The 19,085-nt window shown below is 42.4% G+C and overlaps 1 protein-coding gene across 1 annotated transcript in view; it reads left to right on the forward strand.

Moving 5' to 3' along the window:
- ANKRD33B (ankyrin repeat domain 33B) overlaps window positions 1-14,997 on the forward strand; it is a 44,038-nt gene extending 29,041 nt beyond the window's left edge. Inside the window, exons 2-4 of the mRNA XM_059815730.1 lie at window positions 2,371-2,500; window positions 8,090-8,230; window positions 14,147-14,997. Of these exons, the coding sequence (XP_059671713.1) occupies window positions 2,371-2,500; window positions 8,090-8,230; window positions 14,147-14,997 (1,122 nt within the window). The remainder of the gene's footprint in view (window positions 1-2,370; window positions 2,501-8,089; window positions 8,231-14,146) is intronic.
- Window positions 14,998-19,085: the final 4,088 nt, after the last annotated feature.

The following is a 19,085-nucleotide window of genomic DNA, read 5'->3' on the forward strand; positions in this document are numbered from 1 at the left end:
TTTGATAGTATCTTTGGAAAATCAACTTTGGAAGATGTTGATACCTAAGTAATCCTTCTGGTTTGTAAACTCAGAACGGTGAATGAGATTGATTTTGAGATCGTTTGTGTCTCATATCTGCTGAAATCAGAACGCCAGTGTGTGTTGGATATGTCTTTAGCACTCTATCTGATGGAGATACCCACTAAAAGTAGGACAGAAGTCCCTAAATACTGTAATGCAAAAGCCTCTTGCAAAAAAGAGCTAATGTTTGTTGTTTGTTATTGTTTGTTTTACTGTTTTACAGTTTGTTTTTTTTTAAACAGAGCAAAAAAATGAACTTTTTTATTTAAGCACCTGGTAAATATTTTGAGAACACAAAAATGTCCTGTGAAAATATATTGCGAAAATATCCTTCAGATACGGAGTGAAACAGTTTTTTCCATTAGAGGTGAAAACTACTCTCAGATATTCTTACAGCTTTTTGAAAATACCACCCTTCAGAAATGCCAATTTTTTCAGTGAACAGTAGGATCTACCTTCTTATTGTGAAGAATTTTAGGTCTCCAACCTATTGTACACCTAGTTTTCTGCTATCATCAGTAACTGACTTTTTTTTGAATGATTGGCTGGTGTTTTAAATCTGCAGAGTTTTTGGAACTGTAAAGGCCTATACCCTGAACATCAGGTGAAAAATGGAATTATTAAAGCAATAAAATAATGCTCAAGTCCTTACCATGTAGACACTGACACATTTCTTTTAAGGCTAAGAATTATTACATTGTAGTAAAACTTGGATTAATCTGAACAAACCACCAGGAGAATACATACTTTTTAGTGACCTATTTCAGGTCTTAGGTATATACATATCTTTAAGCAGAATCCTTTGTACAATTTCAGTAGAATGGTTTGAAGTATTGCAGGTGCTTCACAAGGAAATGGAGATACTCTTTATAAAGCAGTGGTGGGTGTTGTTTCATACTGAGGACAAGAGTGAATTAAGAATAAAATAAATCAGAGTAATAATTTTATCAAAAGATATAATTGAGAAATACTGTACGTAGCCTGTGAGCATCCCAAAGAATTGGCATTGCCTCTGTTTCTTAATGAAGCTGTTTGCCACCTAAACCAAAAGGACTATCCAGAATAACAATGAAACAGGACACTGAAATATTAATTAACTAGCTATTATGACAATAAATCAGAAACCACAGCTGTTGTCATTTGGCGACTGGCTCTGTCTCAGTAGCGTCCATGGGGAAAAGAAATAAAAAGAGTGTTTATGTAAGAGCAGCTTAGAAAAATGATGGGGGAGTCAGGGTGGGCCATTCAGTTTTCATAACTGGGTTCTCCATCTTGCTAATCTTTTGCGATTATGAACTTGCAGCATGTCTGTGTGAGCACGTTTTAGGCAGACAGGGTTACCAGAGAGCCTGAGATTTGTGTCTCTGCCCTTGTCTTTTCAATAGTCAGATACTGATGCTGAGCTCATGAAAACTGAGTCATGCGTTGGCCATGAAGAGGGACCGTAGGGAGCACTGATTTATCTGCACCTGCCCTCCTCTATGCCCATCAGCCCCACGCAGATGAACACTGGACTGCCTGAGTAACCCTGAAGACCAGAGATAATGGTTTTAATCCTAGTGGTCAAGTGAGCAGCAAGGATTAAGTACTGTAGTTCCATTTAATTAATGACAAGTGTATTTTGATGTATTTTAGGTAAGCTGTCAGTTTGCTGCTGGAGAGTGAAACACTAACTGGGTACCAAGCTGAGTTATAAGGTTTACCTTCTGGCTTGGCTTATTCCGGGAAGTTTTACAGCTTCCAGCTGTCATAAAGCACATTAAACAGGAACTCTAAAAGCAATTTTATTTCATTTATGATTATAAAAAAGGTCTGGTTATAATGGGAAACCTGAAATACTTAAAGATAGCAACAGGCAGTATGAACATGATTCCTGCCTACCACTTCCCCTTCAGAGAACAAGTAGTTGTTTTACAGAGAATTAATATTCAGATCAGATCCATTTCATCTCATCTGCTGGGTTCATTTTACGATATAATAAAATCTGATTTATTCTCATTTGGATCTAGATTATATAGCCATATAAGCATAAGCCATTTATAAACAGTTACTTTCCAAGTAGCATAATACAATACCTATACTCTTACGTATTTCTGAGGAATACCAAACGTTACTCGCCAAAGGGCAGAGATAAAAAGTGGTGTTTTGGATCTGAACATTGTGCCTGGAGCTAACCACCAGTTTTGCTGATACCGTCTCAGTTCTTCATTCTGAAACAAAATAAATAAAAAAGCAGAATAGTATGCTTCCTCAGTGAACTTTTCTGAGTCTGGTAAACCTGACTCTCTCTTTATATTTTACTTACAGAATGGTCTTATCATTGCCTGTTACCAAGGTTATGTGGATATTGTAATAGCCTTAGCACAATGCCCTCACCTTGATGTGAACTGGCAGGACAACGAAGGGAACACGGCTCTAATTACAGCTGCACAGGCAGGTAAGGATCTTTGTTTTTCACCTCTTACATACAGGGTCTTAGGAGGAGTGTGTGTTGTGGCTATTATTTTTAGGATTTTGTCAAAGCCCTAAAAGAAATTAGTCTGCATAAAACAATCCTGGCCAAGCCCACTCCCAAGTAAGTTTGTCATGATTTTCTTTGAACTAATTAATCTGCAGTAATATTTACCCAATGGATTAGGACAGAAAAAGCTACACATTTCTAGTAGATGCCATTAACTATTTTAACTTAAAAATACAGAAAATGTTGCCCCAAGTGTGCAGTACTATATTACTTTGTTCCTTTAAGCTTATTTTCCTATGTTTGCTCTGGCAAGCAGCCAGTCAACACTGTAGTCATATAATGTGCTCTATCAGTGCTCATAGTATCTCTTTTCTCATGCTTGTTGCACCTGCCTCAGTGGGCCTGTAGTAATTGCTGACTGTAGGAAAATGTATCATCATTAAGAAATATCTTAGCTGCTAAGACATTCTTCGACCACTCCATAGTTAAAAGCAAAAAAACCCTATTTATATAGTCTCAGCAGGATTCAGTGTTTGCCAGTGCTGCTTTTATAACAGACTGATTATATTGACATCGAACGTGTTAATCCTGATGCAGACTGGAGTGAGAGCAGAGTTTATCCCCAGGTTTTCTTTTATCCCACCCAGCATGGTAATATTCAGTGAACAAGTGTAACAGATCACATAAACATAAGAGATGCTCCCAAAAGAGTTAAAAAGCAAAAGGGTTAAAAAGCAATCAGTGGATTATTTCTGTTAAAACTGTAAAACTGTGATTTAACCTTAAGGGAAGCTGTAGTTTTCTCTTACAAGTGTTAACAAAATGCTGAAGCACATGAATCAGGAAAAATTTGATCAAGGGGGCCATCCCTTTGTGGTCTAAAAGCTGTTCCAAGGGCTGCCTGGCTCTGCATCCATGGTTTCCTTTGCATCCCTCAAGTGTGGTCCTCAAAGGCAATCACTTTACAAGGAAATGTATACTTGGTCTTTGTCATGTCTTCTCACTGAAGAAGAATATGGGATGTTCGTGGGAGTTCATGGGACATAGTATTCCCTCCCAGATCCTGTCTGTTCTTCTCTGGCTGGCTGGCGGAAACAAGTTTCCATCAGGCAGCATCAATGGACATCCTGTGTCCACTTCAGCCATGTCTGAAGATTGGAACAGTTAGGTTTTTATTTTAATTGAGTAACATTACCACTAGACATTTCCAGGTAATACTAAACTTTGCTTTGTGTTGTACCAAAAAGTAAACTCTGCTAAAGAAGCCACGATGAGATAGGTCTTGAATACTGGAAGAAAGAATTGGGACTAGAGGAGTGGAGAAGTCTCCAAAACTCTAACTGACTTTATTTATCTGCCCTAATACAAATTTGGACTACAAAAGGTTTAACTTTAACACTGACTCCTTCCTGACCTTTATAAGGATAATGAGCTCAGAATTAATCCAGAGGGCTGTCATTGACTTGACACTCTGCCAGTACTTGCTATTGATCCCCAAAGCAACTGGAAGTGACTGTAGTCAGCAGAAGCTTATACAAACCCCTAACAACTTGGATGTTTTCCCTGTCTGTGATAATCCTGAGCTACAGTGTTGACACCAGTTATTTAATTCATTATCACGAGATACTGCTGTAGTGTTAATAGAGATTACCATGAGGTTAACATTGCAACCAGAGGAGCTACAGTGCAATAGATGCCACTTAATTATTGCTGAATGTTAAGTAGTGTATTACACTGAGCAGTGTATTATAAAGAACTGAAAGCAAAGCTTATGTGATCTTTCCTTTAGCGGAGGGTTTGTTTGTTTTTTTTTACCCTGAGGCCATGGGAATAATAATATTTTTTTCAAAATAAGTTATTCCAAGAGATCGCTGTTAGTTATACCAAAAGTATTGTTTTTCCAGTAGAGAATCTAGTAGCAAATCCACATTATTTCAGTTGATTGTAAGGTGATACCAGAAGGTTTCAGAAAGCACTGCCATTTCTGTTATGACCCGCTGACCAGGTGGGCCATCAGGTATGGCCAGACCCCTAAGAGGAGCTGGATAGGAAAGAGGCTGCAGTCCTGAGGCATCGTTCCGTGTGTTTCAGAGGCTGCACATGTAACGCTAGGTACCGGTACTAAGGAAGATGACAGGAAGGCTTCTTTACTTTTGCTAGAGGAATTTAAAATCCACACTTGCTTATGCCGTTTCATGACTACCCAGACATGATGCTCAAATCTGAGCATCAGCTTGATTTAAATAGAATTATTTTAAAGACAGCTAGAGTCTCAAAAGAGAAGTTAATTCAGTTCCTCATATCCATTTGTTTTTGATAATTTAAGATCCTCATCTTAAAGTATCTAAAGCTGAAGTTTTTCTGCATGGGCTGGCCTGAGAAAGATAGGCTGGAGGGATCAGTGAAAAGCAGTACCTTCTTAATAAGCTTATTAGTATAGAAAAATAAGCACAAAGTGCTCTGCTTAGTGTGTAAATTTCAGGTTTGAAAACTGGTCTGTTCACTTGCTCTCTCAATATTTCTTACAGACATGGGATCCCTTCTCAAAGAGATCTTGCCTTCCAAAACTAAATTTGTTGCAGCCTGCAGCAGGTGGTGCCCAGAAATGGGTGGCGATGCTGTCAAAGCAGAAACAAAATCATTATATGTCAGTATAAGGACAATGCAGAAAAAATGGGAGACTGATGCAAACAAGATACTGAAATAACAAGTGTAAAGAAAGGAAGGAAGGAGAGTGGTTTCAAAAAAAGGGAACATGGAGGAAAATTACATTAAAATTTTTTTCTCAGTTCTGCTGCTGCTGAGGACATCGCTACCTCAGTGGCAGTGTATGGTAATTGACAATTGGTGTTTAGAGAGAGTCATATTTGCTCATAAAGTATAGATGTTTTATGTTACAGGGACCGGTTTGGGGCAAGGCTGTAGAGCTGGGAACACAAAATGACAAGTTATCCCAGTTTCTGCATCTAAGGGAGACATGAGAACACAGCCACCTACAGCATCCAGAGGATAAAAGGTGCTGGGTGTCTTTGGTTCCACCCGTCCGTCAGAAATCATTCACCCCCCATAGACCAAACACAGGCTTTTTGCAGGTACAATTTGAAACTGGGATGTTATATGACAGAGCATCTTCCTTACTATGCAGCTTCTCCTTCTGCCTGCATTACACAGATTATTAGGTAATATTGTCATCATTATATGCATTTCCTCTGTGGCAGGAATTAAGTGAATTAAGCTACTACAGACATCTGGGCTGATCTCTAAATATGGCTCACAAGGTGAAGAAGTGAACCCTTAGCATGCCAGTTCTGGTAGAAGATAGATCTGGCTTACAAACAGCAAGAGCCTGATGCAAATTCAGTACGACCAAACTGGCTGAGGCCAGGCTAATTTATTTTCGACCTGCGTACAGCTTTCATAGCAGACTTTAAATCACAGAAGACTCACCTGGTTTACGATTTAGATACGTACTTCTAGTTCACCCAGACACAGGAGAACTGAAGCAAACTTTATGGCTTTAAATCAAAAGCATATGACAGAGTTTGAACAAAAACTTGGCAGCTCTGAGTTTCGCTTTGAATTTGATACTGTTTGAACTTGAAATTTGATGCAAACCTCAGAGGACAGAAGTTCCTGCGGATTAAAACTGAAGTGGTTTGCAGGAATCCCTGAGACACAAAACTTCTGAGAATCACAAACCTCTTAATTTGCTTTTTTATTTTATTGTTGGTTTTTTTTTCTGTCTCATTTGAGGCCATCTGTAGTCCCCTGAAGAGTTTTGGCTGAGCAAGGTCTTTCAGGATTGACTCTCAGGATCATCCCAGATTTGTAAAATGTGTCTTACATCAGCTATACTTTTGGCAAAGGAAAGAACATCTTTAGTAACATAATAAATACTGAAAAATCTTCCATCTTACTATTTCTCCTTGTTTCAGTTCCTGTCTCTGGTTTCTGTGGTCAAAAAGCAGTATTTCAGCTGTTCCAAAACCTTCATGAAGATGCACACTGTACATCGGTGAAACAGAGCATGTCCTGCAAAACAATCTGGGGACAAAGATTCTCCTGGTAGTAACCAATACCCTGTTAGGATTTGATCGTATGCCATAAAGTCAGTGAAGCTGAAGTCTCTGTACTGAGTAAGCAGGACCTTGATCCTGCCCTGAACCCAGTTCACTTTTGCTTTGTTCAGTTTGTTGTGGTTTGCCGTATCTTTATATTTCATTTGCATCAGACTGCACAAGGTGCAGGGAGCTGCTTATTTGGTTTTCTCTGGTGTTGCTAAGCTGATCTGTGCTATCTCTACACCTGCTCAGGTTTCAGGAGAGTTTCCAGTTATGCAGCAAGGTAGTAGAGCCCAGCAAATTCTAGGAGATGAAGAGTAACACCTAGAAAACATCTTAAATTAATTGGTAAAGATTTTCTTAACTTGCTTTCCAAAGTGAATGCAGGACTGTGTTGGTACAAAGCAACTGCGGATGAAATGTGCACCGGATGTGACATTATAGACTTTAAAAATTGCCCTGTATGAATTATAGTCTGCTTCAGTAACATTTCTAGATGAATTTGAATGACATGCATCACAGAATATTCAGCTGGACTGCAGAGTGAGATGCGAGACTATTTTTACAGCTCCTAGTAATTAAATTGTAATTGTTGCAGCTGCCTGACAGACTGCATTATTTTATAAAGCGTCAAAGCATCATAAAATGAATGACAAGTGAAGGGAAGACTGTTTGAATGAGTCATAATGGCACTAGATACTTGTCTTGTTCTGATAGTCCGATTATAAAGACTTGATGTTTTAATTGGTCTTCGAACCATTTAGCTAGAGATGCCTTCAACTACTCAGTACACTCTTGCTGACACCAGTTATCCTGGCATACAAGGCACATGAATGGCAACAACAGTTGCTTTTAGGAACAGAACTCAAGTAATTTATTTTACTAACAAAACTGAACATCAGCCCCATTTTCCTATTGCTGGAGAGTAGACAAGTGGCTTTACACTGTCAGATGGAAAAATAAAAATGTGGGATTCTACGCAAAATATTTCTTTGTCTCGTATCAGGCCTGGCACTGTTTGTTAGTATTATTGCCTGGAACTACCACGTGTAATCACTTTTTAATGAAGCACCATCATAGTAAAGCTCAAATTTAATAGGGAAGTGAGAAAGCTGAACTTTTGCAGTCATTTCCCCCAGGTGATGGGTCTTCCTTCCATAAGCTGTAGGAATTCCCTTTGCAGTGCTACTCACTGAGTTAAGAAACTGAGGCCCCTTGCAACCTCAGAGTGACCATCTCTGGTTTTCAATTATTCCCTTAACTTAAACTGACTTTTCAGAAAGGAGAGCAACTTGAGAGAAGGTGGGAACCCAGTTTTCCAGGCTCCTAGCCCAACACTCAGGCTAATGAGTGCAATCAGCAGAAGAGGATACAAAGAAAAGAGATTTTATTAGTTATCTGCATTTTTCCAATTATCAAACCTTCAGGAGTAATTTTTGGTTTAACCTTGAGACAGCGCCTTAATTCTGTGACTTACTTTCTTTGCTTTTTCATTTCTTTAAAGGGCACATAACGATTACAAACTATTTGTTGAACTATTTTCCTGGGCTTGATATTGAGAAGAGGAATGTGTTCGGATTCACAGCACTGATGAAATCTGCAATGCAGGGCAGAATTGAATGCGTGAAAGCCTTGATGTTGGCAGGTATGCAAAGTGCCTTGCTGCTTCTTTGTCATCATCTACCTGTAAATACTAGACAGTCACAAACAAACAACAACAAGAAATTGGCTTTTGGGGTGTTTACTCTGAGAGGTGTGGTGCAGCCTTCCCTGGAAACGGGTGCAGCTTTTAAAAAAGTCATAGACAAGGCAGTGAAGCTGTGTGCTACAGGTGCAGGAGCACTGTTTGCCTGTGGAAGCTCATCCAGGATCTCCCCAAGAGCTCTCAGGGTGACATTTGTTGTCTCCAGGAGAGTTCAGGGAGTGTGATCATCAAGATTTGCAGACAAGGAGTTAATGAAGTTCATGACACAGCCGGGGAAAGGCACGCAGGTCTCTTGCTGCCAGCTCTGTCGGTGTGACAGTGCAAGGGTGCGTGATGGTGGTGGGACCATAGTCAGACCTCCACCTCTTCCTCCAACCGTGGCAGGTCCTGGGGCAGGGAGTGGAGAGCTTTGGAGGTACTGGCAACTGTCAGGAGAGTTGGGGGTAGGGTTCATATCCCACAGAAAACGTTGGCCAGAAATTTGGCGACATAGGGAATAAATTCTAACACCTCTACAGATCTGAGTTGGGTCTCCAGGTTTATGGGCAACAGGGCATCAGCAGGTCTGTATCTGCTGCAAAGAGGGAGTAGTGGCACAGGGAGCAGGTCCATGTCTGCCCACCTGTTTCTCTTCAGACCTGAGAACAGGAAATATGTTTCTTGCTGTTGGATATTGACTGCGGTTGAATTTCCAGCCGTATGCATTGCGAGGTGAAGGGGTCCTGGAGAGGAAACTCGGAAGGGCAAGAGGCATTGAGGCAACAGCCTCTACAGAGGCAGTCCCAGCATACAGTACCTTTTAGCCACAATGTTGTATGTTTTTATTATATTAAGTAACTGGTATATAAATTATTAGCTAATGATTAAATAACTAGCATATCATAGAATCATAGAATCACAGAATCATTTAGGTTGGAAAAGACCCTTAAGATCATTGAGCCGAACCATTAATCTAACACTGCCAAGTCCACCACTAAACCATGTCCCTAAGTGCCTCATCCACATGTCTTTTAAATACCTCCAGGGATGGTGACTCCACCACCTCCCTGGGCAGCCTGTTCCAGTGTCTGACAACCCTTTCAGTGAAGAAGTTTTTCCTAACATCCAATCTAAACCTCCCCTGGTGCAACTTGCGGCCATTTCCTCTTGTCCTATCACTTGTCACTTGGGAGAAGAGACCAGCACCCTCCTCTCTACAACCTCCTTTCAGGTAGTTGTAGAGAGCGATAAGGTCTCCCCTCAGCCTCCTCTTCTCCAGGCTAAACAACCCCAGTTCTCTCAACAGCTCCTCATAAGACTTGTGCTCCAGACCCCTCACCAGCTTTGTCGCCCTTCTCTGGACACGCTCCAGCACCTCAATGTCTTTCTTGTAGTGAAGGGCCCAAAACTGAACACAGGATTCGAGGTGCGGCCTCACCGGTGCCGAGTACAGGGGTACAATCACTTCCCTGCTCCTGCTGGCCACACTGTTTCTGATACAGGCCAGGATGCTGTTGGCCTTCTTGGCCACCTGGGCACACTGCTGGCTCATATTCAGCCAGCTGTCAATCAACACCCCCAGGTCCTTTTCTGCGGGGCAGCTTTCCAGCCACTTGTCCCCAAGCCTGTAGTGTTGCATGGGGTTGGTTGTGACCCAGGTGAAGGACCCGGCCCTTGGCCTTGTTGAACCTCGTACAATTGGCCTGGGCCCATCGATCCAGCCTGTCCAGATCCCTCTGCAGACCCTTCCTACCCTCAAGCAGATCAACACTCCCACCCAACTTGCTGTCGTCTGCAAACTTACTGAGGATGCACTCGATCCCCTCATCCAGATCATCGATAAATATATTCAACAAGACCGGCCCCAAAACTGAGCCCTGGGGAACACCACTTGTGACTGGCCGCCAACTGGATTTCACTCCATTCACCACAGCTCTCTGGGCTCGGCCATACAGCTAGTTTTTTACCCAGCGAAGAGTGTACCTGTCCAAGCCATGAGCAGCCACTTTCTCCAGGAGAATGCTGTGGGAAACAGTGTCAAAGGCTTTACTAAAGTCTAGGTAGAATACATCCACAGCCTTTCCCTCATCTGCTAAGCGGGTCACCTTGTCATAGAAGGAGATCAGGTTAGTCAGGAAGGACCTGCCTAATGTATTAGGATATATTCTTATATTACAGTTGCAGATATTTGACCCAAATTAAGTATTATGGAAATGATAACAGATTGCATGTGAATGTTACTGTCTAGACCAAGAACCTTACAGGTCCATTTCATTGAGAAAGATCTTGAATAAGTAGTTTATTTCTGTCATTTTGCTGTCACAGAAGTCTAACCCCTCATAATCTGAATATTTTAAGTCACAGGCATTTATCAAGCATAGTGGTATTACTTTCATTCATGTTCATAATATCCAGTTTCTAGATGTTGATATGATACAGAAAATGTTTAGATGATGTGGTAACCGGCATGTTATTTTCTGCAGGGTTCTGTAGCCTGTTATACTGGAATCAAGGCTTTGGAATCAGATCATTCATTCTGGAGTTAAATTTTTATGAAACAAAATTATAAAATGACTGTCAGAGCTAGAGTACTTCTAGACACCAATGCACTTTCTGGACTAACACATACTTTGTGCAGATGCTAGTTCAGAATTTTCCAGTGCCCACCATAAATTATCACTTAAAATGAAATTTCAATCCCAAGACCTTATGACTTGTCAAATTGACCTTACAATATCATGGCTTTCTATTATTATTACCGAAGATCTGATGGAAGCTTGTTCTTTCTGTTTTGGTCACTAGAAGCTATTTCACAATCTTTCCATCTTTGTAGTTAACTCAGTCCTTGTTATTCTACTTCTTGTACAAAAAGTATTGATATCAAAGTTCACTATGTGGTTGCTGCCTCTGGCATCTGAAGAGCCTCCTTCTTGTTTTCATGATTCATAAGAAAACAGAACACTGGGGAGAACAAACCTTTAGCCAGCCAGAAAAATGGCTTTGTTAGCCTCCACATTGAGTTATGTACAGAAAGTTGTATCAGTCTGTTTGTGCATCAGAGATAGTGAGGATACCAAAGATCATCCATTGACTAAAGAGGTGTAGAGTTAATATACTCTGAGTTTCTAAATTGCATTTTACATACATGTTTTGGTGAGTGTTTTGCAGCTCCTCACATTTTTGGCTAAAATAGGGGCCACAGAGGAAGTGTGGTAAATTGCCTGCGCCCATTTTAATATCTGATTGTTTTTTAGCACTGTACAGTCTGGTGAAATGGAGGGAAGGAGGGAGCTGCTAATTCAGAATGGATTTAGAAGTAGTTCAGGGCTTAAGGGATACTGAGTGGCTGCTGACAATAAAGTGCTAGTTCGCTGAAGAAGGTGAAAGAAATTGTTATTAAAAGATTTGGTGAAAAAATAAATTTCAAAAATAAACCAGCAAAAGTCTATGTTAAAATGTAAGAATGCATGGAAATATAGGGGGGAAAGACCCACAACCAGCTGTGGGTCTATTTGCTTATCTACAAAGCAGGTATGTGTCATTAGAATACAGCCAGGAGGTTTTTAAACCCAGGATCTGTTTAGTGACTTGGGTAAGACCTCTGTTGCCTGCCGTCTACTTGTGGCAATGCAGGAGGTCAGTAAAGGAAAATAATTCACCTTCCTAGCTACCTAAACATGGATTTAACACAGTCACATGCGGAAGAGGTAACCGCAATGTGTGACAGATGGTTGGAGATGGATTGTCAGTGACTGCTCTTTCCAAAATTTGAGTTCCTGGAGGGTGGCCAAGGTCAATCACTGCAAGATTAAGGCGCTCTGAGACACTTGGCCATAATGTTTCCTCTTTCAAAGTGAGTCTTTGGAACATGTGAATTTGCTATTCGTGAGTGCACAGCGAGTAAGGGGGGCAACCCAGTCACTCATCAGCAGTTTGTCATGGGCTGCTACACTGCCAGGACCGCACTGCTGTCAGCATTCAGCAAGCGAGCCAGCCTGAGCAGGAGCACAGAAATTCCAGTTATAATTCACGTGTCAAGCCCTGCTGTAATCTCCAGTGTAAACTCAGTGCTGCTATAGTAAAGTCATTGGAGTGGTTGTGGATCTGGAGACTGGGCTTTAAATACTGCGTATAAAACAGGTCAGTAACAGATGCCTGAGCTCTTTCACTCCTTGTCTTTAAACTCAGGATGTCAGTTTTGCATCTCAAGTGACATTAAACCTTCTTAATCAAATAGGATATTGACAGCCCAAAGGGGCATGTGTATTCAAACTAGGTGTGCTGAAAATGATCTTCAGGGCAACTTCTGTAGGAAAATCAAGGCAAGTGGCAAATGTGGTTTTCCTAAAAGAAAACTTGTAGGCTATACTTACACGGAAATGACAATTAGTTCAATAAGAAGACTGCTATCACATTTAAAAAGGGACATGACTATTCATGTCTCTTCCAGATGAGGCGTTCTGCTGAATGACAAGTTAGTTCAGAAATGTCTCCTGATCTGTAAAGAAAATCAATACCACTACCGTAAATGCCTTAGAAGAGCTTTTGTGATACAAGGTACAAAGTCAGCATCAATTTCTGTTGAAAGATCAGGATTTCAATACTCTGTAGTATTGTTTTCTGAGATAAAGTTTCCAAAACACCTGGGAATGCATCTGTCAGGGAGCAGCAGGAGTGGGCTTCTCCTCAAAGGGCGGTGAGCCAAGGGTGACAGCCAGGCACACAGAGGCACTAGCCTCATCAATAAAGGTGCTTCATGAAGAAACGGAGCAGGGCTGGTGACAGTTACCAGGACCAGCCACTACTGCAGTGATCGGCAGGCAAGTCCGTGGTGACAAGGCAAGATCAAAAGGAAGGCAGAGCTGAAAAAGGACACAGAAAAATATTAGAAGAAAGAATGGTGATGGGGACAGATATCAGAATCAGATGGATAAAGATCATAATTTGGGAATGGGGGGAGGACAGAGCGAAAGATAATATCCACTAGAAGTCATTTCCTTCCAGGACCTGAAACTCTACTTCAAATGCCTACGCCTCTGTGGTCTAGCATGTGTCCCAGTCGCCTCTTACGGCTGGCCCACTTGGGGATAATAGCATGTTTTTGCTAACAAGTACTTCATTTCCTCAGGAGTGGAAATCTAAGGTAGATGAGAGCAACTGTTCTGGGCTCAGACTGAAGGTCCATCTCGCCCATTATCCAGTCCCTGACATGTATGGAAAATTTCCTTATATTTGATCACCCTTCTCACCATCCTCTCAACTTTCCCTAATTCTATGGTATCCTTTCAGAGATAAGAGACCCTGAATTGTAGACCTGTTGTTTTCTTAGTTTTTTTCCTTTTTTTTCTCTATTTTTTTCTCTACTTTTTAATGCTTTCCTAGAAAATCCTTATATGTTATTTGCTATTTTGACCCCTAGTGAGCACTGAGTTGATATTTTTATGGGAATTGTGATCATTGGCCCAAGATCTCTCTTCTGAGTGGCAGCGATCAGTGCAAAGTCCATTATTCTGTGTGGGAGGGATTTTTGTGTGCAGAATTGTCATCACTCTTTTCTTACAAACCTGATTGAATGGATTTTAAAATGGCAGGCAACATTCAATGCAGCTGAAACTCATTATGTCATTCTTTGCATTGTTTTAAGGGCATTTCCTATATACAGCCTTAATTTTTTTTAAACTTTTTTTAAACAAATCAAGAGTTCAGAAAGTCAGGAAACATGATCTATCCTTATTGCATGTTAATTTTGACACAAATATTGTAGTGTGTCGTGTGTGACATTTTCTTGCAGGGATCTGCCTGATTCAACTCTGATCATAGCAACAAAAGTGCGGGCAGTTTCATTAATTAACACTGATTGTTTTTCTTTTCTTTGAGGGGCAAATGTTCACGCGACCGACCCAAGCCGTGGACTGACTTCATGGGAATGGGCTTGTTACACAGGAAGGTCAGAGTCTGCCTTCATCATGCAAAAGCTGATGGACAGGCCATGTGCGGAACAGTTTTGTGATCAATATAAACCGGAATGGCCAAAGATGAAGGAACTTCTTGCCAAGGCCGCAGAGCCAAAAAGCTGTTTGCAGAGGATTTCTGAGTGCATGAGGGCAGCTGTCTCATTCCGGTCTTTCTACGGCCCAGAAGAGGACGGGGTCCTTGATCACATGGTGAAGGTGACAACAAGCTTGAGCAGTCCTTTCATCGCTCTGTCATGCCGGACTGTGTGCCCAGGCAGCCCGCCTTCTGTGGGGAAACGCAGACTGGCTGTCCAAGAAATCCTTAGGAAGCAGAGAGCCGAGGAGATCCGATCTCAGGACAAAGACCACTTTAGCAGCTACGAGAAGCTATTTCAGAACTCCAAAGTCACGCTGATCCCCAAGAAGAAGGACCGGCGAGCCAGCCTGCAGCCCATCAGCCTTGCAGTCTCTCAAGTGAACACCGTAGCCGCTAGGAAAGCAAGCCTCTTGCCGCTCCACCTGCTTAGACGGAGCAGTGTCAGGCCAGGATTTGTCATCCCCAAAGTCCGTATCAGCAAGGCTCCTCCACCCACCTTCCAGCCAGAAAAGGCGAGAAGGAGGAGCAGTGCAAAGGATGATCCCTATTTGCAGATTCCCAAATGGAGATACAAGGAGCTAAAAGAGGAGCGGAAGAAGGCAGAGGAACAGGAGAAGAAAAAAGCAGCAGAGGCCCAAAAGCAGAGGCAGGTGTCTCCTGCCAGATGCAGGACCTGATCTAAAGGCAGTTGCTTAGAAGGTTTTAGAAACGTTAGTCTTGTTATCTGAGCAAGATAACAGACTGCATGCCTTCATGCATGCCCACTGCTCATGGAGCTGGAATGCTGAATAATGGCCTTTAAGGTGCAGAAACAGGGCAAGGGCTATGCCCCAGTGTGTTTGATGGTGGGACGTGAAGGTATTTCGAGGTGGAAGACTTACTAAGTTTACCTGTCTGCTGTTGATAGGACGTTTTCAGTGGTGCAGTCCTTCTGCAGTTTCCTTTTTTTCCAGTTCCAGGTGAATGGCTGAGAAACAGCTTGAAAAACAACATGTGTGTGAAAGGATTGTATTTTGTGTTTGTTCATTTTGTAATGGACAAAATTAAGGAGTTGTGCTTTTTACACTAGACATTCCTCCCTCTCCTTGCTTAGGTAGACATATTGCAAGGTTTTATAGTAATAATGAAAAGTTTAAAATATACCACAGTGTTGGTGGGCAGTGAAAATCCAGGTCTACAATTGCTTTGACTATACTAAGCACTTTATTTTAATTCCAGTAATCAAAGTTTAAGACAGGATAGGTATTAAACTGTACAGCTCTATGCAGTCTGTATGGATGCAGTTCTTAATGTTATTGTTTGTTCTGCCGAATATGAAAAGGGCTGCATGTGAAATATTTCTGTAGTTGAGGTATTCACATCCTCTGCAGGTATAAATCAGAGGCAGGGACTGATTTCTTCGGAGCAACAGAGAAGCTGAGCTAATTTTTGAATGCCACCGTCACATAAGATTTGCCTCCCCCATTAAGTTTCCCTGTATCCGCTATCTGTTGTCTCCTCTTTAGTCTCAGGGAATTTTTTGTCGTTGAGTTTAACTGTGAAATAAGGGAGATGGTGAGCCACAGGTAGGCCTTTCTTTAGGTTGATATTTAAGTTCCTGTTAAAAAAAAAACACTGGGTGTATTGTGAGCCTTTCCATATTACAGCCAGGACAGGTAAATTATGCAGCTTCCAGAAGTTCAAGCAATTTTCCCAGGTATCACGTCCAGCCATATGCTAAGAACATCCAGTCAGAGCTGCAGTATCAGGCAACTTGGCCACTAACATTTGGAAACTGTGGCCAGATGTCATTGTGAGCTTTGGTAGTACACCTCTGGGTGCCCAGAGAGGGCAGTACCTCACCGCTCTGTCTCAACATGTGGAGAAAACCTTCCCTAGGGCATCTTGTGGGCATCTCAAAATGGCAGTTTCCACAGGTTGCTGCAGGTTCTTGTGGTCCACCTTAAGGCTTCATTTGGTTTTACCAGCTGTCAGTCCGAATGGCATGCCAAACCCTGGCAAATTCCAATAAGGAAGGGCTGTAAACCTGCTGCTTACTGAAGAAAGACCACATGCATGAAAGTAGAGGTTAAACGCAAACAGCAAGTCATACAGCACATGCTCAGGCTATGTTTTTGCTCAGGCTTTGCTCCCATTGGAAATGAAACGTGCTGTGCTGTGTCCTCCTGACGGTGTTGCTCTGCTGGAGCCCAGGCAGACCCCAGCTGCTGCTGTCACCAGCTTCTCCCTTCAATTAAAGAGAGGGAAAACTTTTCCATCCTTTACTCCCGCAGCACAAAGGCTGGCCATGGTCTCACTGAACTTATAATGAAACTGTGCGTGTCATGGGAGAAATAAAGTCAGTTCATTGGAAACTAGCGCCCAGATCGGTATTGCTAGCTAGCGTCTGCACGGTCAGGGCTTGACAGAGGTTATGGCAGACAGGTGAAACAAGGATTTTTCCACAGAGCCTGTTCAGTGTACCTCTTGCTGAAGTAGCCGTGCTGGCTAGACTGCATTGCCAGGTAGCCTCCCAGGTCAGAGGTGGAGGAATATGCACCCTGCTAACAAACCTCCCCAGCCCTATCAAGATAAAGAGGATTTTAGTCTGCAAGTGCATAGTGCTGTGCAATTCATAGGCACCAATTTTGTAATGGATTTGGTGTGATCAGAATATAAGCTGAACTCCTTTCTTTGGAGAGTAGGAAGACAATCTTTTAGCTGTCTGTGGCAAAGATATCAGGATGGATTTTGAATTGGTACACCGGATTAAATGGTTTAACTATTAATTTTTGTTTACTGCCAGCCCAGCATACTGATGATTTAGCAGTCAGATGCAGTATCTGAAAAGCAACCTGTGCTGCAGGTGAACACTTGCATTTGCACTCTCAGTATCACTTGCAGTAGACATACAATTGACAGGTGCTCTCAGGGATTAATGTACACTTTGTTAGAGTTAGGGGCTGAAAATGAAGCCTGTTTTCTAACCCTTTGTACCTTACTGTGTATATGTGTATAAATATGTGATATTTCCATTAAAAGAGGCACAAGCTGTTAAACTTATTTGGTGACCTTATTCTTCAGAGTGGTTTGGGGATGCTGCTTTTCACTTTTCAGTAGATAAAAAAGCCCGCCTGCTTTCACCAGTGGACTAACCAGCACCATTTGCAAGCAGTTTGGTTTCCCTGGAAGGAGCTATTGTGGGTTAACTTCCACTCCTTGCGAATTTTTCCCTACAAGTAAAAGAAAACCACTACATTTGTCCTGACATCGGGCTTTGGCTGGCCACCTTGGTGGAGAGAGAAGCCATTGCTTTGATGACCTGCAGCTATATTGCTCTGCTGCAAGCAGGCAGTCCCCTGGCATCCTTACGGACAGTGTAGCTCCATTCTGTGCATCTGTGTAAGCTTTGTGTTTGCTAGGTTGGGAAGTGCAGGCACAGGTCTCTGTATCCTTATTGCTTTCCTCTCCCGCTGCCTCACTGCCCCCCCAGCCATCTTACCACTCCTCTTCGTCACTGTCCTCACCCAAAGTGCTGCAGCTCTTGCTTGCTTATTTTATTGTCTGTCTGAAGCATCTGAAGGTTGCAGCGCACAAAGCTCCTGCAAAACACGCTTCTGGAAAACTGTGGCAAATGGATCGTAGCAGGGGAGGAGGCACGCCTGCCTGTCCTCCCACCGTCCGTCCCCCGTGAGCTGCCGCTGAGGAGGATTTGATTTCTGTTGGATTTCGGCACAAATAGAGTGGTTTGTTTTGTGTTTTTTCGGTTTGGGTTTTTTCCAAGAGACCCGTAACTATGAAATGCCAAGCGATACCAGCTGTACTTCACATTGCTCCTGGTCGCTCAAGCAGGACGGGTTACCTCCCAAGAAACGTGCGAGCCCTTGGCAGCACCTCCTGGCAGCTGGAGCCCCAGAGGGAAGGCGGAGGTACTGCTGCAGGAGGATGCTCCCACAGAAGGGAAGGGGACACTGACTCGTAGAGCAAAGGAAGGTTTTCTACCTGCCTTCGATGCCAGGCTGCAGTCTGGCACGTTAGTGGGAACGACGCTCCTGAGCGTTGTGAGTGAAACCGGAGCACAGGCTGTGCCTGCCTTCACGGCCATTGCTTGTCTCAGTACACCACAAGCTTTGGCATGACGACCAGCCTCTCACCATTTGATGCTCGCTCGCCGGGAAGCACCCAGCCCGATGGGCTGACTCACTTCTGCAGTAAGCAACAGGGATTTCGTATAACGACGGTGGAAAGTGAAATCCCAAGCACTTCCCGATGTTCTCTAAAATGATATTGTGCTCTCATCTCTGGAGAGCAACGCTGTCACAAGGAAGAGACCACTGACCCCATGGAAGGTTTTTCAGGTGGGGACACAGAATTACATGTAATTGGCTCCTCATGTCACTATGTATTATTCATTTGGAATTTTTTTTTTATGCCAATGAAAACTGTTCCTTAAGCCTTGACAAAAATCCTCACTGGGCCTCTTCATTGAATGCCTTTTTCTTAATAGTCCTGAATGCTCGTGCTGTCCTGTTAAGGGACAGATACTAGAGCAGCTGGTAAAAAAACACCTTGAATAGAAAAGCGGCATAGAGATATGCAACAATCTTTGATGGTATTTCTTTTTTAAACATCTACATTTGAGCAGGAAACTTACAAAAGCTGTGGCTGCAATTAGGACCCAATATCCAGGATATGCCAATTTGCAGATGGTCTGAACTGAAGACTTTTCTCTTTTTCTGTAATTCATGCGATGCAGCCAGGTTTTGCTAGGTCTGCTCACTGTGCC

The sequence above is a fragment of the Gavia stellata genome, chromosome 3 (assembly GCF_030936135.1).
Source record: "Gavia stellata isolate bGavSte3 chromosome 3, bGavSte3.hap2, whole genome shotgun sequence".
NCBI lineage: Eukaryota > Metazoa > Chordata > Aves > Gaviiformes > Gaviidae > Gavia > Gavia stellata.